Source organism: Talpa occidentalis, unplaced genomic scaffold (assembly GCF_014898055.3).
Source record: "Talpa occidentalis isolate TD23 unplaced genomic scaffold, MPIMG_talOcc4v2.1 talOcc4.5, whole genome shotgun sequence".
NCBI classification, from domain to species: Eukaryota; Metazoa; Chordata; class Mammalia; order Eulipotyphla; family Talpidae; genus Talpa; species Talpa occidentalis.
Window position 1 is genome coordinate 121,893,743 of NW_023604861.1, and position 22,988 is coordinate 121,916,730.

A 22,988-nucleotide genomic window follows, 5' to 3' on the forward strand; every position below is an offset into this window, starting at 1 on the left:
CACCCCCAAGTGTCACGGAACGAGGCGGCCGCTCCAGCGTCAAAGCCCCCGTCGGGCGGCGAGGGTGTCCCGAGAAGCCGGTCGCGGGCACCGCAGGGCCACGGGGCCGCCGCCATGTGCCTGCCTCGACCCACGAGCTTCCCAACGTGGCCACAGACCGGCGTCCGGGAGGGAAACCTCGGGTGCGCGTCCGGCGCGGCGGGGGGCGGGGGCGGCCCGCCCGGCGCGGGGGAGGGGGCTTGCCCTGCGGCTGCGTCCTCCTCCGCCCCCCCCGCCGCCGCCGAGCCCCGGAGCGCGGAGCGCGCCCGTCGCGAGTCCTCGGCGGCCCGGCCGCGGCGCTGGGCATGCTCAGTGGGCAGGACCCGTTCGCGCGGCGAGTAAGGCGGCGCCGGCGGCTCCGGGTCTGCCTCCGCCGGCTCGGCCCGGCCTGGGCTTCTGTGCGCGGGGCGGCCGCGCCGCCGCCTCCTCGCGGGGCGCCCGGCCCCGGATGCCGCCGGGCCGGCCCGGGCTGCGCCGCTAGCCTCGCCGCGCGGCCGGGGGAGGAGCGGGGCGGGGCGGGGCGGGCCGGCGGCGGCGGCGGCGGCGGGAGGGCCCGGCCGGGTGGGTGCGGGGCGCCCGCGGGCGGGCGGCGGGCGGCGGGCGGCGGCGGGGGAGGGGCGGCGGTCACGGGGTGGGGTCGGCGGCGGCGGCGCGGGGAGCCGCGGGGGGAGGGGCCGCGGGGGCGGCGCGCGGATCCCGCCCGGGCCGGCGCGGCGGCGACTCCGGGGCCCGGGCTTTCCGGGCTTCGGCGGCGCCGCCGCGGGCCGCGTCTTCCGGCGGCCGCCGGAGTCTGTGGTGATTGTTGCCGCCGCCGCCGCCGCCCCGGCTGCCATCTCCGCCTCCTCCCGGGCCGCCGCCTCCTCCTCTGCCTCCTCCTCCTGGGCCGGGCCGCTCCCCTCCCCGCCGCCGCCTCCTCCTGGGCCGGGCCCGCGGCGCCTCGTCCCCTCGCGGAGCCGCTGCCGCCGCCCCGCCGCCCCCTCATTCATCCCCGTGCACCATAGGCGGCACCGGCGCCAAGATGTCCAACCGAGTGGTCTGCCGCGAAGCCAGCCACGCCGGCAGCTGGTACACCGCCTCAGGTAGGGCCGCGCGCCGCGCCCCGGCCGCCCCGGCCGCCGCGCCGACCGCGTGGGGAGGGAGCGGGCCCGGGCCCGGCGCGGCCGCCTCCCCCGCCGGGCGGCACCTCCCGCCGGCGCCCGCAGTCGGGCGACGCGGAGAGCGGACGCCTCGGCCGCCGGCGCCCTCGCGCGGGGCCGGGCCGCGGAGAGACGCGGCCCGGGCCCGGGCCGGCCGGCGCGCGCCCCCGGCCCCGGGAGCGGGCGGCTGACCGCGGCCACCCCCGCGAGCGCGGCGCGCCCGGCCCCGCCGCCCCCCGCCCGGCGCCCCCCCGCCTCCCGAGCGCTCCTCCCGGCCGGGGTGCGCGCCCGGCCCGCGCGCCCTCTCGGGGAGGAAGTCCGGGCCCGCGGCTCGCCGCTGCCGGTTCCGGGAGGCTGCGCGCCCCTCACCTTCCAGGTGCGCCGCCGCCGGGGCGGAGCCGGGGGCGCCCGGGCGCGGGGCCCGCGAGGGGACGGCCCTCGCCGGCCGGGCAGCCGTGGGTGTCGCGGGGGGAGGAAGAATCGCGCCGCAGAGGCTCGGGAGTTGGCCTCCCAACTCTTTTGTCAGCGTGTTCATTGTTGCTGTCATTCTCCGAGGGGCCGCTGGAAATGGCACCAGCGCTTTGCCCAGCAGCCTCCCCCGTCTGTGGTCACCCCAACACCGAGCTGGGGCCGGAACGGCCCGACGAGTGGGTGCAGGTGTGGAGCCGGTGGGGTCTTTGGCCACGGTCTAAAAACATTGGCGTTCTGTATGTCAGAAAAGTGCAGGGACTTTCCCTGTAATAAAGCTCTGGTTGGAACGACTGTTTTCTGGGATTATTTTCAGGAGGCACATTTCTGGTAAGTTAAAGAAAGTTCCATTGTGATTCCCAGGAGGGTTGGCTTATCAATAACTAGACCGAAGGTTCTTGTCAATCAAATCCGGTTTCCCGGTTGCAGATAGTTGGATTGGATAAGTGACATGGTTTGTGAGAAAACAGAGATTTGGAAAAAATTCTTTTTTCTGAGGTTGCTAAACCAGCTCATTAGATACGGGTACTTCACCGACTCACTGAAGATTTTTTGTGGTTAGAGGAGTTAGAAGATGCAAAGGAATCATGATTGGATCTGCAAGCCTGACATTTAGCTCTAGTTTTGTATTAGATTAACGACATGTAATGGTCTCTCTTCGTGCTCCTAAAATTCTTCATAAACATTTAGTCAATTCTCACAACCCGAGAATGTCAGATAAGCTTTTCTTGTTCAGCAAATGGGGATGTGCCTAAGACGGGACCAAGCAGAACAGCCATTGAGAAATGGAAGCCCCTGGCTCCTGGGTTTGTGCTTCAGTCAGTGCATTATTGATACTGTAGTAAATTTACCAGTAAGTGCTAGTTTTTTCAGGGTTGTAAATCACTAGGCTTTTTTCTGTTTTGAAGAGTTAAGAAGGATCCGTTTTCACTTTAACTGCCAGGTTTTTTTTTTGGGGGGGGGGTTGTTTCTTCTGCTTTTATTTTATTTAGAAGTGTTTCAAACTTTTTTTTTTTTTTTAAAGATTCGCTTTTATTTATTTATGCATACAAGAACTGGAGTGCAGGCCAGAGGTGTGGGAGGTGAGAGGATTCACCAGAGACAGAGTGGGGAGCAGAATAGGCAGATCCACTCAAATATACTGCTGAGGGGAGCATCCCAGGAGACAGGAGAGGTCTGCTGTGTCATGTGGGTTAGCTCCTTGGCCGGGTATCGAACTCATGCCACAATGGCTGGTAATAGCTTGATAGCACCGAGACTTCAACCCTGTGCCACCACGGAGGCCCCAAACTTTTTTTTTTTTTGGCATTGAAATATGGGCAAAGTAATTCTGGAGGTATTTTTGTAGAGTTTTGAACGTTCTTTGGGTAGAATATATGGCAAAGTTCACACTTTGGACTTGACAGAGACTTCTCCAGCAGTCTTCTAAAATATAAGAAGAATCCTTTAATCTAGCCCAAGTATTCTCTGAGTATAGTTATCAATAGTAAACTAAAAGGTACTGTTTTCTGAAAAATTTAGGTATATTCTTATTTCCCCAAATTCTGATTGAAATCAGTGATGATGCCGTTTTGGTAGGATGAATTGTCGCAGAGAACCTTACTGTTAAAAATATTCAGATTTGTGTGACTTTTGTGTATGTTATGTGACTTTAAACATGAGTAAAAATTAAGGATGAATTTAAGACAATTTAGTTGTAAAAGCTTATTTTGTATTTCAAAAGCAAGCCTAAGATAGGTAAACATTGACTTGGCCTAATAACTTCTATGTTTAATATCATCCCAGTCTATGTTGACAGCATTGACTGTTGGTTAAAAACCTACATGTGTTGTTACTGTTTTCCTAGTAAACGACTCCTTAACAGTGTAATAGAGAGACACACGTGCTAGGTGATTGTCATTCTGTGGTTCCTGCGGCATTCGAATTTTGTCCATAAGGTTACAGCATTGGGGCCTCCCGGGTGATGCAGCGGGTTGAGCACAGCGCTATGAAGCTGTCCCCAGGTTCGATTCCCAGTTGGCCAGGGAGAAACCCGCATGGTGCGGCAGACCTCTCCTGGCTCGCCTCCTGTCCCCTCAGCAGTGTTTTCGGTCGTCTGCCTGTTCTGCTCCCTGCTCTCTGGTGAATTCTCTCACCCTTCTGCGCCTCTGGCCTGTGCCCCAATTCTTGTATAAATAAATAAATGTTTATTTTTTATTTTTTTAATAAAGATTTATTTATGCATACAAGAACTGGGGGTACAGGCCAGAGGGGTGGGGGCGGTGAGAGGATTCACCAGAGAGAGAGTGGGGAACAGAAGAGGAGGATTGACTGAAATACACTGCTGAGGGGAGCAGTGGGCGAGCCAGGAGAGGCCTGCTGCACCTTGTGGGTCACCTCCCTGGCCGGGGATCTAACTCGTGCTGCAGTGGCTGTGGGTAGCTTCATAGGTTGTGTCTTAACCCCTTGCGGCACCTGGGAGGCCCTAAGTAAATAAATCTTTTAAAAAATAGATTGCAACATTTAATTACTGATACAAGAGGTAAAATCACATTTGCTTCAATTTTATAGCCAGTTCAGGGAAAAAAACAAGTGTGACATTATGATACCTATACACACACATACATTTTCATGTTTATTTATCACTTGTTATATTCTGGATCCACTGGTAGAGAAAAGTATGTCATTCCCTACCCTAAAGGAACTTATATTTGAAGTATAAACTCAAGACAGTTAATAAATACCAGGTAAATTGAGATAGCGCATTCAGGAATTCTGAGGAGGGTGGATTCCGGTCAAGGCTTTGAAGGAAGAGTACTTAGATAGGTTTGAAGAGGAGAAAAGAATATTGGGGAACACCACGAAGATACGGAAGGAGGTGAATGTAAGTAGATCAATTTAATAAGAATGGAAGAATGGATTAGTAGGTTGGCTCTAGAGTCTAGATGCCTGTGAATGCTACGCTTCATTGGGATTGGATTTACTCAGTTGACAGGACCAGTGGAGACTTTTGTGAGTTGTGCAGTAATCTGCCTGTAGCACTTCAGGAAAACTAATCTCAGGAAGATTAACCCTCACTTTTTTACAGGTGTATAGTAGGAATCAACAAGCTAATGATGATTCATAACCCAAGTCCAGCTTGTGACCTCTCTCTCCCTCTCTCTCGCTTTGTTTTTTTGGTTAAAGTTCACACGCTAAGAATGGCTTTTAATTTTTAAAGGATTTTAAAAACAAAACCCAAGAACTGTAGTTGAGACCCTCTAGGGTCCATAAAGCCTAAAATATTTTTTTACTTGGCCCTTCACAGAAAAAAATTTGCTGTGACCCTTTGTATAGGTTATTCGTTCTCAAAGTGTGGTATCTGGACCAGCAACGTAATGTATCTTTACTTTGTTTCTCCACATTTGTGATAGCTTTTATTTTACTATTTTAGGCCCTTATCATCTTCTCTCAGAACAGTTTATAATTCCCTTCTAATGGCATTCTTTCTGCCCCTCCCCCCCCCTTTCAACCCTTAAGTCCACGCTTTGCATTGCTCCCTGTATGATCTGACTACATAATTACTTTGCATAAACCTCACTGACCCATCTTGCTTTTTTGATAGTGTCATAAATCCCTCATGACTTGGCATCTTCCTGTCTGTTGGGCCGCTTCCTACCCCACCATAGTTCTTGCTTTTACCTACCCATAGGCAACATCTTTCAGCTGTTCATTGTTTCTTAAAATACACGGTGAGGTTTCTTTATCACTGTACTTTTACTCAAGCTGTTCCCTCTCTTGGAGTGTACTTTGGCTGGGATAATTTCTATTCATCTTTGAAAGACTCAGGTGTTAACACCTCCATGAAGCCTACCCTGCTGCCATGACTTCCCTTGGCTATTTTTGATGTCCCTTTGTGCTTGCATAATATTCTGTATGTACCTCTATATACATTTACCCTGTTATCTATACATGTGATCTTCTGTAAGTTTAAGAACTTGAATCCGGAGACCATGTCTTAATCATTTTGTGTACCCTTAGTACTTAGCACAAGTTTTGTATGTAGTAAATATTCAGCAGGTACTTGAATAGATGATGTTAAAGAGATACTCATGTTTGTTTGTTTTTTAAAAAGATTTATTTATTTATGCAATCAAGAGCTGGAGTACAGGCCAGAGATGGGGCGGGGGTGGGGGTGGGGGTGGGGGAACGAGGTGAGAGGATTCACCAGAGACAGAGTGGGGATCAGAACAGGCAGACTGACCAAAGTACATTGCCGAGGGGAACAGCGGTGAGTCAGGAGCGGTCTGCTGCACCGTGTGGGTTGCTCCCTGGCTGGCTGGGGATCGAACCGTGCTGCAGAGGCTGTGGATTGCTTCATAGTGCGGTGCTTAACCCTTTGCGCCACCAGGGATGCCCTCAAAGGATAGAACATTTTTAACATCCCAGAGGTATACATTACATTTTGGGGGCCTCCCCGGTGGCGCAGTTGTTGGGCACTGGGTTACGAAGCTGCCTGCGGCCTCTGAAGCGCCTGTTCGATCCCCGGCTGCTCCCCGGCCACTGGAGGAGGGTCCCACATGGTGCGCAGACCTCTCCTGCCGCCCGCTGCTCCCCTCAGCAGTGTCCTTCGGTCCTTCTGCCTGCTCTGCTCCCTGCTCTGGCTCTGGTGAATTCTCTCACCCTCCTGCGCTTCTGACTGTACCCAGTGCATGTATAAGCAAAACGAACAAACAAATAAATAAAATAAATAAATAAAACATGCCTCTATTAAAAAAAAAACAAAAAAAACAAACAAACAAAAAAATACATTTTGGTGTTTTCTGAAATTGGTGGTTTTTTTTTTTAAAGATTTATTTATCCATACAAGAACTGGGGTGCAGGCCAGAGGTGTGGGGGGTGAGAGGATTTATCACATACAGAGTAGGGAGCAGAACAGGCAAATTGACTGAAAAACACTGCTCAGGGGAGCAGCGGGAAAGACAGGAGAGGTCTGCTGCGCCATGTGGATTAGCTCCCTGACTGGGGATTGAACTCGTGCTGCAATAGTTGTGGATAGCTTTCTTGCACAACCAGGGAGATCTCCGCCATATTTCTAAATGTATTTAATAAAATGACAGTGTTCTATAATAGTTTTACCACAAGTGCTTATTTTGTTTTAGCATGTGCCTGGAGTTCTAGAGAGTCAAAATAAGTGTTGGTGTGTGAGAAAGTGAACGATTGACTAATAAAAATATCTTCCATTGACGAGAAAAGACTAAATTAGTTTTGATGTGAACTTTTTAGATTAAAAAGTATGGTTTTTTTTCTGCACACCAGTTTTTCTTTGCATCAAGAGAAGAAAATACCATTTGATAGGCAAACTATTATGCTCTTTCTTTGATTATTTCTAGCTCTTTTTCATTTTCCTCCTTGTGCTTTCACAGTTTCCAAGTCAAAATCATTTTCCTACTTTTATGTTATGGTTTGTATTATCTGCTTTTGTATTTTTGTGAGTTTGAAAGAAAGACAAGTGAGAATATTCTTTAAATGAATTTTATTAGGTGTATTGCATATATGTATAAAATCTTTAAATCTCAAAAGGTTGTGCTACAGGTTGGTATTATTTTGTTTATGAATGTGGAAACAGTGACTCAGAGAGGTTAAGTAACTTTTTAAAGATGCAATAAGTAAGTAGAAGAGCCAGTTTGATTCCAAAAATAGAGTTTAGCATTAGGGGCAGGAAAGTATGGTGAAATCAGCTGCCTCAGACACTGAACTTTTCTGTTCCATTTCAGGTTTTTCCCAACTACTCTATATAAATTTAATTCAATCTTGTATATCACTTATGGTGTATAAAACTTATGGTATATAAAACTTATGGTGCAAAAATCTTATGACTAGTTGTAGGGTAGTTAAGACAGGCAGGTCTTCAGTCCACCCCACCCTGTTATTTTATTGATGAGAAACTTAGAGGAGGTTAAATTACCAGAGTTGTACGAGTTAGTGGTAGAACTAGGATTGAACATAGGACTTCTGACTGAAGCCTACTGCTTTTTTTTCTGTTTACAGTAAGGCTTGAGTAAGTAACAAGTTGAACTATTTGGAATCAGTATCTCTATAATTGTCAGTTAAGTAGATAATAAAAGCATAACTAAAAACATTTGTGAATATTGGATATTATTCATATAATATAAATACTGACAAAGGAATTGGTATATTTAATTAGGCTAATCCCTTAATTTGAATTGGACCTAATAAAACTTGGCACTTTGGGAAAGAGTTTGTGATGCAGTATTGCTGCTTTAGAGACTAGGGATATAGCAGGAGGCAACACAGACAAAAATCCTTAGAGTTCACATTCTAGCTGGAGGAGACAACCGATGAATAAGATAAATAAGGAAGATATGTATTATGCTAGAATAAAGTGCTGTGATGAATTTTAAAGCAAATAATGTAAAGCTGGCATATAAAGAATGGTAAAGGATTGGAAAGAAGTTTGCAATTTTAAATAGCATGGGAAGGGAAGACTTCGCTGAGATGACATTTGAAGATTTGATTGAAAGAACAAGCCTTGCATTAGATAATTTTAGAGGGTAGGTAATTTTAGACTGAGGGTAGAGCAAGTTCAAAGGTCCTGAGGCTAGAGCAGATTGGGAGTATTTGAGGAACAGCAGGAAGGCCGTTGCAACTGGAATGAAGTGAACTGGGACAGAATAGTCAGAATGACAGAAGCAGAGGCACAAAGGTATTGTGGTCAGATGACATTTGGTCCTGACCATTATTAAGGATTTTTACTTCAGTGAGATACCTGTTGGAAGGTTTGAGCAATTGATGATGGGATCTAATTTTTTAAAAAAGATTTATTTATTTATGCATACAAGAGCTGGGGTGTAGGCCAGAGTTGCGGGGTGGGGGGGGAGTGTGAGAGGATTCCCCAGAGACAGAGTGGGTAGCAGAACAGGTGGATCTACTGAAATACACTGCTGAGGGGGTAGCGGGTGAAACAGGAGAGGTCTGCTGTGCCATGTAGGTCAGCTCCCGGATCAAAGTCCTGCTGCAGTGGCTGCCGATAGCTTGATCTTGCTGAGAGTTAACCCCTTGCTGAGACTTAAACCAGGAGGCCCGATGGGTTCTAATTTAGATTTACTAAAACCACATGGCTGCTGTGTTGAAAGGAGAGTGGTAAAGGCAGTGCAGGGCCAGAACAGGGTGAGACTAAGAGGAAGGCAATAATCCAAGTAAGAGATTATGATGCCTTGGACTGAGTACTAGCAGTGGAGGTGGGTAAGAAGTGGTTGGTTACTGGACATATTTTGAAGGTAGGGTTGAAAGGATTTGCTGACATAAAGTGTGGGTGGGGGCATGAAAGAAAGTGAGGGTACGTGTCTATCTCTTAAGGTTTATCCCTTAGAAATTTTAACACTGGAATTGCTGTTATCTGATATAGGTAAGACTTAAGGGAAACAAGTTTGGAGGGGGAAGGCTAGGAGCTCAGTTTTGGTTTGAAGTTTAAGATGTTTACTATATAATCAAGCAGATACATGAGTCTGGGGTTTAGTAGAGAGACCTAGACATGAGATGTAAAATTGGGAATTATCTTTATATAGATGCTATTTAAAGACCAGTAAGAATAACTGAAACAGCATGATTTCTCAATGAAATCACCAGTGGAATGAGAGTAGCTAGAAAAAAGAGGTTCAATTACTGAGACTTAGAACATTTCCAGTTTGAAGAGGTTGGAGAAATAAGGGCGTAAGAAAGATAGATTAAGCATCCTCTGAGGAGGAGAATGAGATCTTCTGGGAGGCAAATAAAGAAAGTTTATATTGATTTATTTGGATGTTTTTTCCTTTGACAAACACATTTAACTGTGTTCTCAGCCATTTTAGTCTTGGCCATATTTGATGCTACTGCTAAGAGCTTGTTATTAACTGGTTGCTCAGTTTCTACTGTGGTCTTTACACAGCAGCCCAAAGAGATCTTTTAAAAATGTAAGTAAGGTAATATTCATTTCTCAAACCTTTCCACCATACTTAGAATCACATGCAAAATCTTTGGTGACATTTAGAAAGTCTTATATACTCTGACCTCTGCTTAACTTTCTGATTTCATCTCCTGCTCTTAGGTATTATCCTTTATCTTATGCTGTTTCAGCCTTTCTGACTCCTTTGTAATTTCACAAATATGTCAGGCTTATTCCTGCCTTAGGACTTTTGCATGTAATTCATAAAATTGACTAGTCTACACTGAGTGTTTTTTTTTTTTTTTAAAGATTTAATTTATTCACACAAGAACTGGGGTACAGGCCAGACGTGCGGGAGGGTGAGAGGCCTCACCAAAGACATAGCGGGGAACAGAACAGGCAGACTGACTAAAATACACTGCTGAGGGGAGCAGTAGGTGAGACAGGAGAGGTCTGCTACGCCATGTGGGTTGCTTTGTAGCTGGCGGGGATCGAACCAGCACTGCAGAGGCTGCGGACAGCTTCACAGCACTGCGCTCAACCGCCTGTGCCACCAGGGAGGCCCCTACGCCGAGTTTTTTTTATTGATTCCCTTATTTTGTTAGTCACAATTAGGCAGAGAAATAGGAAGAGGTGTTAAAAATGGTTGGGAAAGCTTTTCCCAAAGTTTTCTGAGAAGCAGCAGTCCCTGGAGATGCCTTTGCAGGAAGAGTTTATGGTCAAATAAGTTTCGGAAACGTTGCATCTGGTTTTCTCTCTTGAGTCCAGAAAACTAACAATAGACTTGTTTTATGGCTCATTATATGGTCTTGGTGAATGTTTCATGTTGCGTTGAAAATAGTTCATGCTTGCTTTCATTGTAGGGCTGAATGCTCTAAATGTTAATTAGGTTAAGTTGGGTTATTGTATGTAACTCTTCTACATACCTATTGATTTTCTTTTTGTTGATTTGTTTTTCATGTGTTTTGAATCTGTTACATGGTATACATGTTTGGGATTTTGTGTGCATGATCAGTTGGCTCTTCATTTTGTATATCCCTCTTTTTACCTGGCATTATGTCTTACTCTAAAGTGTTTATTATTAGTAAGGCAAATCCAGCTTTCTCATGGTTAACATATACATGTTATATATTTTACTGTTTCTGTGTCAGAGGTCACCAAGACCACCTTCAGATTTGAACATTGACTAGAAGGATTCAGAAAAGCTGTTATATTTACAGATAATGGTTTATTATAAAGAAAGGATAAAGATTAAAATTAGGAAAAGGGAAAGGTGCATGTAGTGGAGTTCAAGAGAAACTAGATGCTGAGTGTCCACTTCTCTCAGTGGAGTTGCTGGGACAGTACTTTATTTTCCCATCACTGATTTTTGACAAGTATTACCAGCTAGGGAAACTCACCTAGGTCTTGGTATTCAGGGTTAGTGGGGGGCGGTGTCAGTCATTTAGGCAAGAAACACACTTATGACTGATTTTTGCTACTCAGTTTCCTGCACTCCACTCTCCTATAGAGGTCACACTGATACAGTGTGACCCAGGATACCAGGAGAACAAAAACGGGAGTCCACAACAAATCATAAATTATTTGACCAGGTCCTAGGTATACAACAACACTTTTTTTTTTTTTTTAAAGATTTATTTATTTATTTATACAAGCACTGGGTACAGTCAGAAGTGCGGGAGGGTGAGAGAATTCACCAGAGCCAGAGCGGGGAGCAGAGCAGGCAGAAGGACCGAAGTACACTGCTGAGGGGAGCAGCGGGCGGCAGGAGAGGTCTGCGCGCCATGTGGGACCCTCCTCTGGTGGCCGGAGAGCAGCCGGGGATCGAACCGGCGCCGCAGAGGCCGCGGGCAGCTTCGCAACCCAGCGCTCAACCGCTGCGCCACCGGGGAGGCCCTAAAATTGACTTTTTAACCATTTTCTAAGTTAAAAAGCATTACTCAGCATTAAGTACATTCATGTTATTTGCAATGTTACAACATCTATCTTCAGACCAGTTTCCTTTTTCCCATCTGAAGGTCTGTACCCATTGAACAATGCATGACTCTTTGGTACTGCCCCCCAACAGGCCCTGACAACCACCATTTTAAATTTTTTTAAAATCTGAATTTGCCTATCCCAGGTACCTCATTTAAGTTAACTCATGCATTACTTGTCCTTTTATGTCTGGCTCATTAATTTTTAAGATTGAATAATAACCATCGCATATATATATAACATTTTGTTTACTTATTTATTTGTGGGTGGGTATTAGGGTTTTAGGGACACTTTGGCTTTTGAAAACAATACTGCTATAAATATTGGTGTAAAGTGTCTGCTTGAGTCCCTGCCTTTTTTTATTTTAAGATTTATTTATTTATGCATACTAAAACTGGTACAGGCCAGAGGTGCAAGGGGGTGAGAGCATTCGCCACAGACAGAGCGGGGAACAAAACAGGAAGACTGATTGAAATACACTGCTGAGGGGAGCAGCAGGTGAGACAGGAGAGGTCTGCTGAGCCATGTGGGTCAGCTCCCTGGCTGGGGATCAAACTCATGCTGCAGTGGCTGGATAGTGCTGAGATGTTAACCCCTGTGCCACCAGGGAGGCCCCAAACTTTTCAATTTTGATGGAGTCCATTTTAGTCTTTTCTTTCTTTCTTTTCTTTTTTTTTTTTTTTTAAAGATTTATTTATACAAGAACTGGGGTACGACTAGAGGCGCGGGAGGGTGAGAGGATTCGCCAGAGACAGTGCAGGGAGCAGAACAGGCAGAGAGACTGAAAACACTGCTGAGGGGAGCAGCGGGCAAGACAGGAGAGGTCTGCCGTGCCATGTAGGTATCTCCCTGGCCAGCCGGGAATGGAACCAGGGCTGCAGAGGCTGCAGAAAGGTTTACAGTGCTGCGCTTAACCCGCGTGCCACTGGGGAGGCCCCATCTTTCTTTCATTGCTTAGGTAATTTGGTTTTATAGCTATGAAACCATTTTCTTCTGAGAGTTTTGCCTTGTATTGATCTATTTTGTGTATGGGGAGGGATGGGATCCAACTTTATTCTTTTTTACATGTAGATATCTAATTGTCTAAGCACCATTTTGAAATGATTTTTTTCCCCCCTCCTATCAAGTTGGCCATAGATGTGTGGGTTTATTTCTGGACTGTCATTTGTATTCCATCTGTCTACATGCCTGTCCTTATACCAATACCACACTGGTCAGGGTAGCTTTGTAATCTTGTAATATATTTTAGAATGATGAAATATGGTCTTTTTAAGGATTATTTGGGTTAGTTTAGGGCCCTTTGAAACTATGAATTTGAGCATCAGCTCTAATTTCTGCAAAAAATGCTGTTGAGATTTTAATAGGAATTACATTGGATCTGTAGATTGGTTTGGGTATTATTATCACTTTAACAATATTAAGTCATCCAGAAACACACTCACAGACCCACAGAATAGTTGACCAAATGTTTGAGTATCCCATGATCCAATTAGAGTATCCCAAACAATTAACCATGGCACCTGGCATAAGATGTTCCTGGTTCGTGTTACATTTCCTGTCCTAGAGGTGGAATCCACCATTTTTCCAAGGGGCCCAGATCTTTTACTGTCTTAAACAAAAAGTATCCAAGTCTTATAAATAATATTGGTATTTAATAAATGTCCTCTGATGATTCTTTTCATGATGAAAATACACCAAGGTTAACAGTTTTCAAAACTTTACCATAAAAATCTTTGTTTCAGGATTTTTTTTTTTAAATGTAGAAAGGTGGAATTTCTTTAAGGGTCATTAAATTGTCTTATATGATACTTAATTTTCATATATATATATTTTGCTTTTGGGAAAAGGTTCTTGTCTGCTTTATCACTCTTAAGTTGATCTTTCTGAGTTTCTGATCTAACAATTGAGGAAAGCAGAGAATGAAAGCTGATCGTATAGTCATACCTACTAAGGTAGATACAAATGATTGATAATTACCTTCTTTAAGCTTTCATTTTTTGGAGCAGTTTTCATTTGCTTTCTCCTTTCTTGTAACTCATCTGTAATTATTTGGAGAGCCAGTCTATACTGGAGAATTCTGTCTCTAGTATACTTCATGAACCTGGAGTTAGAGACTTAAGTCTGTAGCCTCTTGATATTATAGAAAATGAAATTGATCCCCAGATCTGTATAGCCTGGATTACTTGCCTCTTAGTGTAGGCAACACACTGTTGAGTATGACAACTCCATACTTTAGAGAGAGACCAACATGGCTAAAAACCTTGGCAGTTGCCATTTACTAGTGTGAACTTGTGGGAAATTTATTTTTGGTTGATTTGTAGTTCATTGCCATATTGTTACCTCCTTTTTAAAAAAGTATTTTAAAAGGACAGGTATATTAGGATAAGGAGAAAGAAAAAGTGAGGCACCTGAGTAGTCAGAGGTGGGAAGGAGAGCTGCCTATTTCTACCTCCTTTTTACATTGAACATCAGGTATATCTAAAGTAGCTGAAAATAGTATGCTTTTGTTTCATGTGTTACCTTTTCTTTTTTCCCCCAAAGATTTATTTATGCAAAGAAGAGCTGGGGTACAGGCCAGAGATGCGGGGGGCGGGGGTGAGAGGATTCACCAGAGACAGAGTGGGGAACAGAACAGGTAGACTGGAATACACTGCTGAGGGTTGCAGTGGGCGAGACAGGAGAGGTCTGCTGTGCTTGTGGGTAGCTCCCTGGCGGGCCAGGGATTGAACTCGTGCTCGTGCTGCAGAGGCTGCGGATTGCTTCATAGTTCGGTGCTTAACCCCTTGTGCCACCAGGGAGGCCCTCATGTGTTGCCTTGTGCATAGTATTTGCTTAATAAAGCTTTCCTTATAAGAATAAAAATAATTGGTGTGGTTCTTTCCTAAATTTGTTCTGATGACAGTTACTGAAGTTCAAATTGAGATTTTACTTTGCATTCGGAATATTTTATCCAAAAATACATTTTATTATACTCCCATTTATCATAATTATTGACTGTTGGTCACCACTGTTTTAAATTATATTTTATATGTCATCAGAATAGAATGTGATCACGTTCATGCTTGTATTCTGCTGTAGTCAACATAATACTTTAAAAAGGGTATAATTAATAGGTGTTTAAAAGTTGCTTTGATGTCCTCAGATGAAAGGTGTATTCCATTCCATGTGCTACTATTTTTAATCATCATCCCTTTTTAACATGAAATGCTGATGAGGTCTCCAGGCCTAGTTACAGGTTTGTTAACCTGAAATACAAGTTTAATTTGAATGTGGTGAGAAAATTTTAGAAACTTTACCTTTCAAAATATGCACAATCAGATTCAGGTTGTTTGCTACTTATTTGGATAAAGTTACAACTTGAATTTCACTTCCCTATGACACTAAAAATGACTTTTTTGTTATGGCTATAAAAATGTGATTGCTACTGTCTAAGATTATATATATATATTTTTAAGATTTATTTATGCATACAAGAACTGGGGTACAGGCCAGAGGTGTGGGGCTGAGAAGATCCACCAGAGACAGAGTGGGGAACAGAACAGGTAGATCTTCTGAAATACACAGCTGAGAGGAGCAGCGGGTGAGACAGGAGAGGTTTGCTGTGCCATGCGGGTAGCTCCCTGGCCGGGGATTGAATTTGTGTTGCAGAGGCTGCGGACAGTTTCACATTGCTGTGCTCAGTCCCTTGAACCACCAGGGAGGCCCCTAAGATTATATTTTATAAAGTGAGTGAATTGATGTATTTGGGGTGTTGGAGCTTTAAAATTTGGGAGATAAAGAGATGACAAAAATGAGGCAATGATAGCTGTTTTCATTTTTTGGAGCAGTTTTCATTTGCTTTCTCCTTTCTTGTAACTCATCTGTAATTACTTGGAGAGCCAGTCTTTACCTCCAACCACTGACAGTTGCTCTTAAGGCTCCTCATTTCTCATACTCCTCACACGTATCGATTGCATTTCCTTTGTTTACATTGTGCCCATTTATTACAGAGCATCAGGTTGTGCTAATCTTATCAGAGAGCTTATCTCTAATCTCCTACTGTATTTTCTTCTCTTATGAGTTTACCTCCCTCATTGGCTCAACTTCTTATATGTCTAAGTGTATTCTAAGATTCACATTTTTAACATTTTGTGCTGTTATCAGTCTGTACAAACTCAAATGGCTTTTATCCATTTTCTTTTCTTTTGTCATCTTTAATTAAACATGTCATTATCATCTGAAATCTATGTTTCTGTCCAGAATCCCCATCTGCAATTAAGACTTTTTACCTGGTTACTCTTTTGTTCCTTAAAACTTACAGTATGTTCAGTGTTCATCTTGAAACAAATTTCATGGTCTTGATTCTATTGCTATTATTTATCTAGTCCCCAAGTTTCGTTACTGTTGTCTCTTTGACTCATTGCTGTCCAACTTATGCGCAAAGTTCTAACCTAATTTTGTTGAATACAGTTTGGGAAATGCTGGCTTAACAAAAGATGTGGTGTTAGAATTGAGTGGTCTGTAACCCTTCCTTCCCCATTGACCTAAGTGTAGAGTTGTTTTGGAGGGAGTGTTTATTTTTGCAATAGATATATATATATTTTTTTTTTGCAATGGCTGTGATTTAAAAGAAGGTGCCATTGACATTGTCTAAGGTCTCTTAAAGGTGCTAATGCCTGAGCATGGCTGAGGTCTCACAACTTTCTGTTACGATTTTCAGGGAGTTGGAGCAGACCTGTGTGCCTTTAAACACAAATATTCTACAGTTTGGGCAACTTTTTTTTTTTAAAGGTTTATTTTCTTTTTATACAAGAACTGGGGTACAGGTGTGCAGGAGGGTGAGAAGATTCACCCAAGACAGAGTGGGGAAGAGAACAGGCAGACCGACAGAAATACACTGTGATGGGAGCAGGGGGTGAGACAGGAGAGGTCTGCCGCTCCATATGGGTTGCTCCGTGGCGGGCGGCACTGCACTCAACTGCCTGTACCACCAGGGAGGGCCAGTTTGGGCAACTTTTACGTGAATATATTTGCTTCAGTATTAGTGAAAAACAGTCCAAAGGGATATGGAAAAGTTTTGGCAGAGTGGAAATACATATATAGCTCAACTTACATGTTTAACAGTGGCCCTTAGTTTCCAAACTTAATTTTCTTCTCAGTTTGTCAGAACCCTGACAAACTTAATTTTCTTCTCAGTTTGTTCAGTCTTACTAGAACCCTGGAAATCCTTTTTATCTTGATGGCTTTTATCCCTACTTATCTTTTTTCACCTACATATCTCATACCTGGCACACCCGTGTCTCAGTTCTCTTTTGGCAGTTAGGCATGTTTTCTTGGCTGCTTATCAAGGAAGAACTAGCTGAGATTCCTCTTTTGTTTGCATCCTGTATTTGCAACATAAGAAGAAACATAATTCTTTAGACGAATAAGCTGGCACCTGCAGTAGTGCAGTGCTTAGTGTAAGGATACATGTCTTAAACATGCTACAAAAAAGGGGAAACAACAAAAATTGCTTTATAATTGCTTCTAATGGCAATTTGACTGCTCTTGATTATCTGGTAAATGATTGCTGAGGAAGTCAGAGTGGAGAATAACTCAAGCTTTTGCTGAGCAAATTAAGAAAACTGTTCAGACTACTACATTTTGTTTATTGGAAAATAATTTAAAAGAAAAGGATATTAAGTGTTTAGTGTCCTCTTTTCTAGGATTTTTTTTTTTTTTAAAGATTTATTTATTTATTTATATAAGCACTGGGTACAGTCAGAAGCGCGGGAGGGTAAGAGAATTCACCAGAGCCAGAGTGGGGAACAGAACAGGCAGAGTGATGAAATACACTGCTGAGGGGAACAGCGGGCAGCAGGAGAGGTCTGCGCGCCATATGGGACCCTTACCCAGTGGCTGGGGATCGAACTGGCGCTGTAGAGGCTGCGGGCAGCTTCGCAACCCAGCGCTCAACCTCTGCGCCACCGGGGAGGCCCGATGTTTTCTTGTTTTACAATTTTTTATACCAGAAATTCATTGATAGATAGCACACTTAGGGAAGTGAAGTGTAAGGGGAAACTCTTTTTTTTTCTTACTAATAAGGAAATCTTGTCAGATTGATTCATGTATATTCATATATTCTGTGTGTGTTTTATTGGGTAAATACCAGTTTTGAGAATTTGGTGTATTTTTTTTGTGCTAAATTATTTATTTTCTTATATTGTTGTTAATTTTTGGACAGTATTTGATTTTTCCCCTCAGGTGTAGTCCTGGGTGCTCTCCCACAACCATAGCACGCATGATCCATCTCCACAATCTCTGCTCTTTCCTCCTTTATTTTAACCCCTCTCCCCTGCTGTATGCCTCAGATCTATGGTCACCTTGCAAATTTTGTCTTTTTTTCCTGATCATTTGTTCAGTTTCTCTATATTCCACATCTGATATTTATCTTTTTCCTTCTGACTTACTTTGCTTAATATTATCCCCTCCAGCTCCATCCTTTTTTGCCACATATGACATGAATTTATCTTTTTTGATTGCTGAGTAGTGTTCCATTGTCGGTATGTACCACGTCTTCTTGATTCATTCATCTGTTTTGGGGCATTTATGTTGGTTCCATATCCTAGCTATGGTAAATAGTGCTGCAATAAATATAGCAGTGCAGGTTTCCATTCGAATTAGTGTTTTTGTGTTTTGTGAGTGGCTTTATTTATTTCAACCTAGATTATTAAATAAGTCTAGCAATGAATTGTTTGTTGGATTTAGCATTTACAGGCTTTCCCCCCATTTCAATGAAAATATGTCTATAGTTTCATTACGTACAGCTTCAATTGTCAACTTATGTTATATAATTGCACCATCTTTTTCTATATTTAATTTTTGGGTACATATACACATGTACATAATGCAAAATATAAAATATACAAATGGAAATAATTATAATAATAATGTCTGAGACCTCCAGACATTACATGCCATAAATAGGTGCTGTCATCCACTGCATAAAGGCAAAATATACTCTTAGTTTCCAATACCTTCAGCAGAAAAGATCAGTTATAGAATTTGTGTGCAACGAAGAGAAGAGAAACAATATAGTTAAAATTTGTGTGCAGTAAAGAGAAGAGAAACAATATAGTTAAAATTGTTTCCCAGTGAAACACCCAAAGCTACCCAGCCACATAGAGTTGACCCAAAGCTGGGCCACTGAGGCATGGAAGCTTGCCACAAAGTCAAAGGCATCTTCTGGCAGGGAAACATAGGTAAGGGGCAGGAGGGACCAGGCAAGTCTGGAAGGAAAAGAGCAAAATCAAAATACAAGTCAAGATAAAGGGTGCCATTGTCAGCCTCCCCACAGGTCTCACCCATATCTCTTTCAAATGTCTTGCTCCATGTCCCCCAGGTCCCTGGTGCAAGTTGTAGACTGAGAAGCAAGTGTGGCTTCTTCACATGTCTCTTGTCCACCTGCCTCCTTTAAGTATTCTCCCAAGTCTTCTTCCCATTCCCCTCTCCCCATGTCCTTTTTTGCTTCCCTTCTAGTCTCTCAGCTCCACCATTCAGTAGGTGGGGCAGAGAACTGTGGAACCTGGATTATGCTGTTACATAATTAAGTGGAAAGTTTCCCTCTACTTTTGGTTCCCTTGTCAAGGTACATCTGCTGTTACCCATTTCTTTTGTGTTCACGCAGAGATTTCAAAAACAAACACTAATCAAAATACAAACTAAGATAAAGGCTGCTATTATTAGCCTCTCCACAGGTCTCTGTATATGATGTATATGTACTTTTGCTCTGTACCATGCTTTCCATCCCTTCAACTGAGAGATCTTTCATAGAGGTTCATAAAATTAACCCTGTTATTTTTCATTTGCTCAATACTGTGCCTAAGGAAGTTTTTTTTTTTTTTTAAATATTTATTTATTTATTTATACAAGCACTGGGTACAGTCAGAAGGGCGGGAGGGTGAGAGAATTCACCAGAGCCAGAGCGGGGAGCAGAGCAGGCAGAAGGACCGAAGCACACTGCTGAGGGGAGCAGCGGGCGGCAGGAGAGGTCTGTGCGCCATGCGGGACCCTCCTCCGGTGGCCGGGGAGCAGCTGGGGATCGAACCGGCGCTGCAGAGGTTGCGGGCAGCTTCGCAACCCAGCGCTCAACCGCTGCACCACCGGGGAGGCCCATGTGCCTAAGGAAGTTTTATAATTTATTTATTTATTTTGGATCTTTTATAATTTATTAAATCACTGTTTATTTGGTGGACACTTACATTGTTTCAGATTTTGTTCTGTCAGTGCACAGTCATATAAGTTTCATTTAATGTAGTTACTGAACTGGTTCCCCTTCTCTCATCAAACTCTGTAAATGAAAACTCATGGAAAAACTGTTACACAGAATATGGTGAGAATGTAGTGATTCTTACAAATATGTTTTGTAGAAGAATTATTTGAAAAGTGGAAACTCTAACTTTCCTGTTTATCTTAAGAAACTTACTTTTTAGCAATTGCTGAGAAGTGTTACCTTGTGTGGGAGTGTTATCCTAGTCCTGGTTCTTTCCAATAAGGCAGACTTGCTTCATTTTTCTACAAATTATGTTTTTGGGTTTGGTACCAAATTATCCAGATTCACTGATATAAATTGGCTGATAGTAACCTAAAGAAACATTAACAAAAAAGGACCTCTCTGATGGCGCAGGAGGTTTGAGCGCAGTGCTGTGAAGCTGTCCACAGCCTCTGCAGCGTGGATTCTATCTTGGCCGGCCAGGGAGATACCCACATGGCACTGCAGACCTCTCCTGTCTCCCCCGCTGCTCCCCTCAGCAGTGTATTTCTGTCAGTCTGCCTGTTCTGCTCCCTGATCTGTCTCTGGTGAATCCTCTCACCCTCCCGCATGTCTGGCCTATACCCCGGTTCTTGTATGCATGAATAAATAAATCTTTAAAAAAAAAAAAAAGAGAAACATTAACAAAAAAATAGAAAAAAAAATACTAACTGCCTTTTGGAAGAAACTAATTCCCGCTTGATGTGCATTAAGGAAGCACTGGGGGGCCTCCCTGGTGGTGCAAGGGGTTAAGACACAACCTATGAAGCTGTCTGCAGCCACTGCAGCATGAGTTCGATCCCTGGCCAGGGAGCAACCCACATGGCACAGCAGACCTCTCCTGACTCAGCCGCTGCTCCCCTCAGCAGTGTATTTCAGTTGGTGTGCCTGTTCTGTTCCCCACTCTGTCTCTGGTGAATACTCTCCCTTCGCACCTCTGGCCTGTATGCCAGCTCTTGTACGCATAAATAAATAAATCTTTTTTTTTTTTTTAAAGGAAACACTGGGGACCCAACTTTAAATATTTGTATTATTTTGGGTGGTTGCCTTTTATGATCATGGTTCATAGTTCCCTCTCTTGACCCTGACTTAGAGGACTGATGTCGTATACCTTCTTGAAACTTTTATTTGAATTACAGATAGGAATATGAATGTTTTGGAATTACTATATTGTGTTCAGTTCACTACAGTCTCATGATTTTTTTTTTTTAAACTAAACAGAAGATTTAAAAGGGAATTTGAGTTGTGTATCACACCCAGTTTCTGAAAATCTGAGTTCATTTTTCTTTGTCATCAGAATTATTTGAGTGGAAAAGCTAGAAAGGCAGTGAAGGAAGTGAAAAGCTAGAAAACACTGTTGAAAATAAACTTGTAAAATTTAAGAAATAGTGGAGGTCAGTTACAACTGCAAAGTAATTTGGAGGGAAAAATTTATGCATACATATGATGCTGATTTATAGATTATGTGATTCTTTTATTGTTAAAAAAAAAAATCTTAGTTATAAATCTCCCAGAGTTTGTTAGGTACATTCATTCATATAGCATGTGTAAATGAAGTCTTTTTGGTAGTGGGCCTCACATTTTAATCTATACCAGAGCTTGTTAAATGCTCGATAAAAACTCCTTGTTGCCATCCCTGGAGACTGTTGTGACATAAGATTTGAGGTAAGACCTAGAGATCTCATTAGATAAAAGATACCAGGTGATACTGGTCTGTTAGGTGACTTTTTTTTTTTTTTTTAAAGATTTATTTATTTATACAAGCACTGGGGACAGTCAGAAGCATGGGAGAGTATTCACCAGAGCCAGAGCGGGGAGCAGAACAGGCAGACTGACGAAGTACACTGTTGAGGGGAGCAGTGGGCGCAGCAGGAGAGGTCTGCGCGCTGCCAGGGATTGAACTGGTCCTGCAGAGGCTGCGGGCAGCTTCACAGCCCAGCTCTCAACCGCTGTGCCACTGGGGAGGCCCTTTTTTTTTTTTTTTTTTTTTTTTTAATAGAGGCATGTTTATTTATTTATTTATTTGTTCTGTTTACACATGCACTGGGTACAGTCAGAAGCGCGGGAGGGTGAGAGAATTCACCAGAGCCAGAACGGGGAGCAGAGCAGGCAGAAGAACCGAAGTACACTGCTGAGGGGAGCAGCGGGCGGCAGGAGAGGTCTGCGCGCCATGTGGGACCCTCCTCCGGTGGCCGGGGAGCAGCCGGGGATCGAACTGGGGAGGCCCTTTTTGACTATTATATCAGAAAAAATTGTGGCTTCTAAAAGGACAGAAAATCACACCCCATTAATTAAAAAGGCTAAATGGTAGGAGCATATAAAAATCTTTAGGATTGTGAGTAATTTAAAACAGCAGCATAATGCAGCACAGCGGGCTTGGCTTTGAATTTGACTTGTTTTCTGTAAAGGCAGATGGATGGTAATTGTTTGCTAAACTTTAGTAATGGATATCTTGTGGCTGTCAAGAAGACTCAAAAATCATGTTGCTGTTGCATGGTCCAACATGAAAGTCAGTACCTAAGAATTCAGACTACATTATTCTTGGAAATGAAAGTTGCTTTCATTAAAGAAATAGGATATCTAATTTATTTTGAAATGCTAAATATAATTGAAGTAGAGCATTAGATTTTAATTTATATCAGATGGGGTCATGGGTTAAATTAAATGGCGTAATCTTTTAAAATATTTTGAGATGATTAGTGAATTATCGTGAAATAGGCATTGTCATATACATGGTCATAATTATAAATGAATGCAATATTGCATCCTATTTTGAATGTGTATTGAAGATTTTAAAAAAGCTCTACTTCACATGAATAAAAAGGGTGTAAGTTTGCAGGATCACACTGTACTTCTCCCTCCATGTCATTTACAAAGCTGAAGTATGCAAGCAGGTTTAGCACTGATTCTTCTTCTTTTTTTTTTTTTTTTTTAGCACTGATTCTTTTAAGAGTTTATTAATTCATGTTCACGAAATACTTTGATAATGGAATTTACATAGTAATTTCACTTCTAGTGAATTTATAATTTTTCCCCTTCCTCATATGTAATACCCAGATTTTCTATATTGAACTTTTTTTAATAAAATAGACAACAAAAATAAATGTCTTGATCAATATTTTGAGATATTGTGACCATGCATTTATCAAGGGATTTAGTGTCATCATTTATATGGCCAGCATGTTTGTTTATAAAC

The 22,988-nt window shown here is 43.3% G+C and overlaps 1 protein-coding gene across 4 annotated transcripts in view; it reads left to right on the forward strand.

Annotated features, from left to right (window-relative positions):
• Positions 1-312: 312 nt before the first annotated feature.
• MEMO1 (mediator of cell motility 1) overlaps positions 313-22,988 on the forward strand; it is an 81,884-nt gene continuing 59,208 nt past the window's right edge. The window contains exons 1-2 of one of the 4 annotated variants that reach the window (XM_037528267.2): positions 313-377; positions 1,041-1,118. In XM_037528267.2, the coding sequence (XP_037384164.1) occupies positions 1,058-1,118 (61 nt within the window). In that variant the 5' untranslated portion in view covers positions 313-377; positions 1,041-1,057. Of the gene's footprint in view, positions 378-585; positions 601-979; positions 1,119-22,988 lie in introns of those variants that run through there. The other 3 variants (XM_054701220.1, XM_054701221.1, XM_054701219.1) reach the window with 3 other exon arrangements.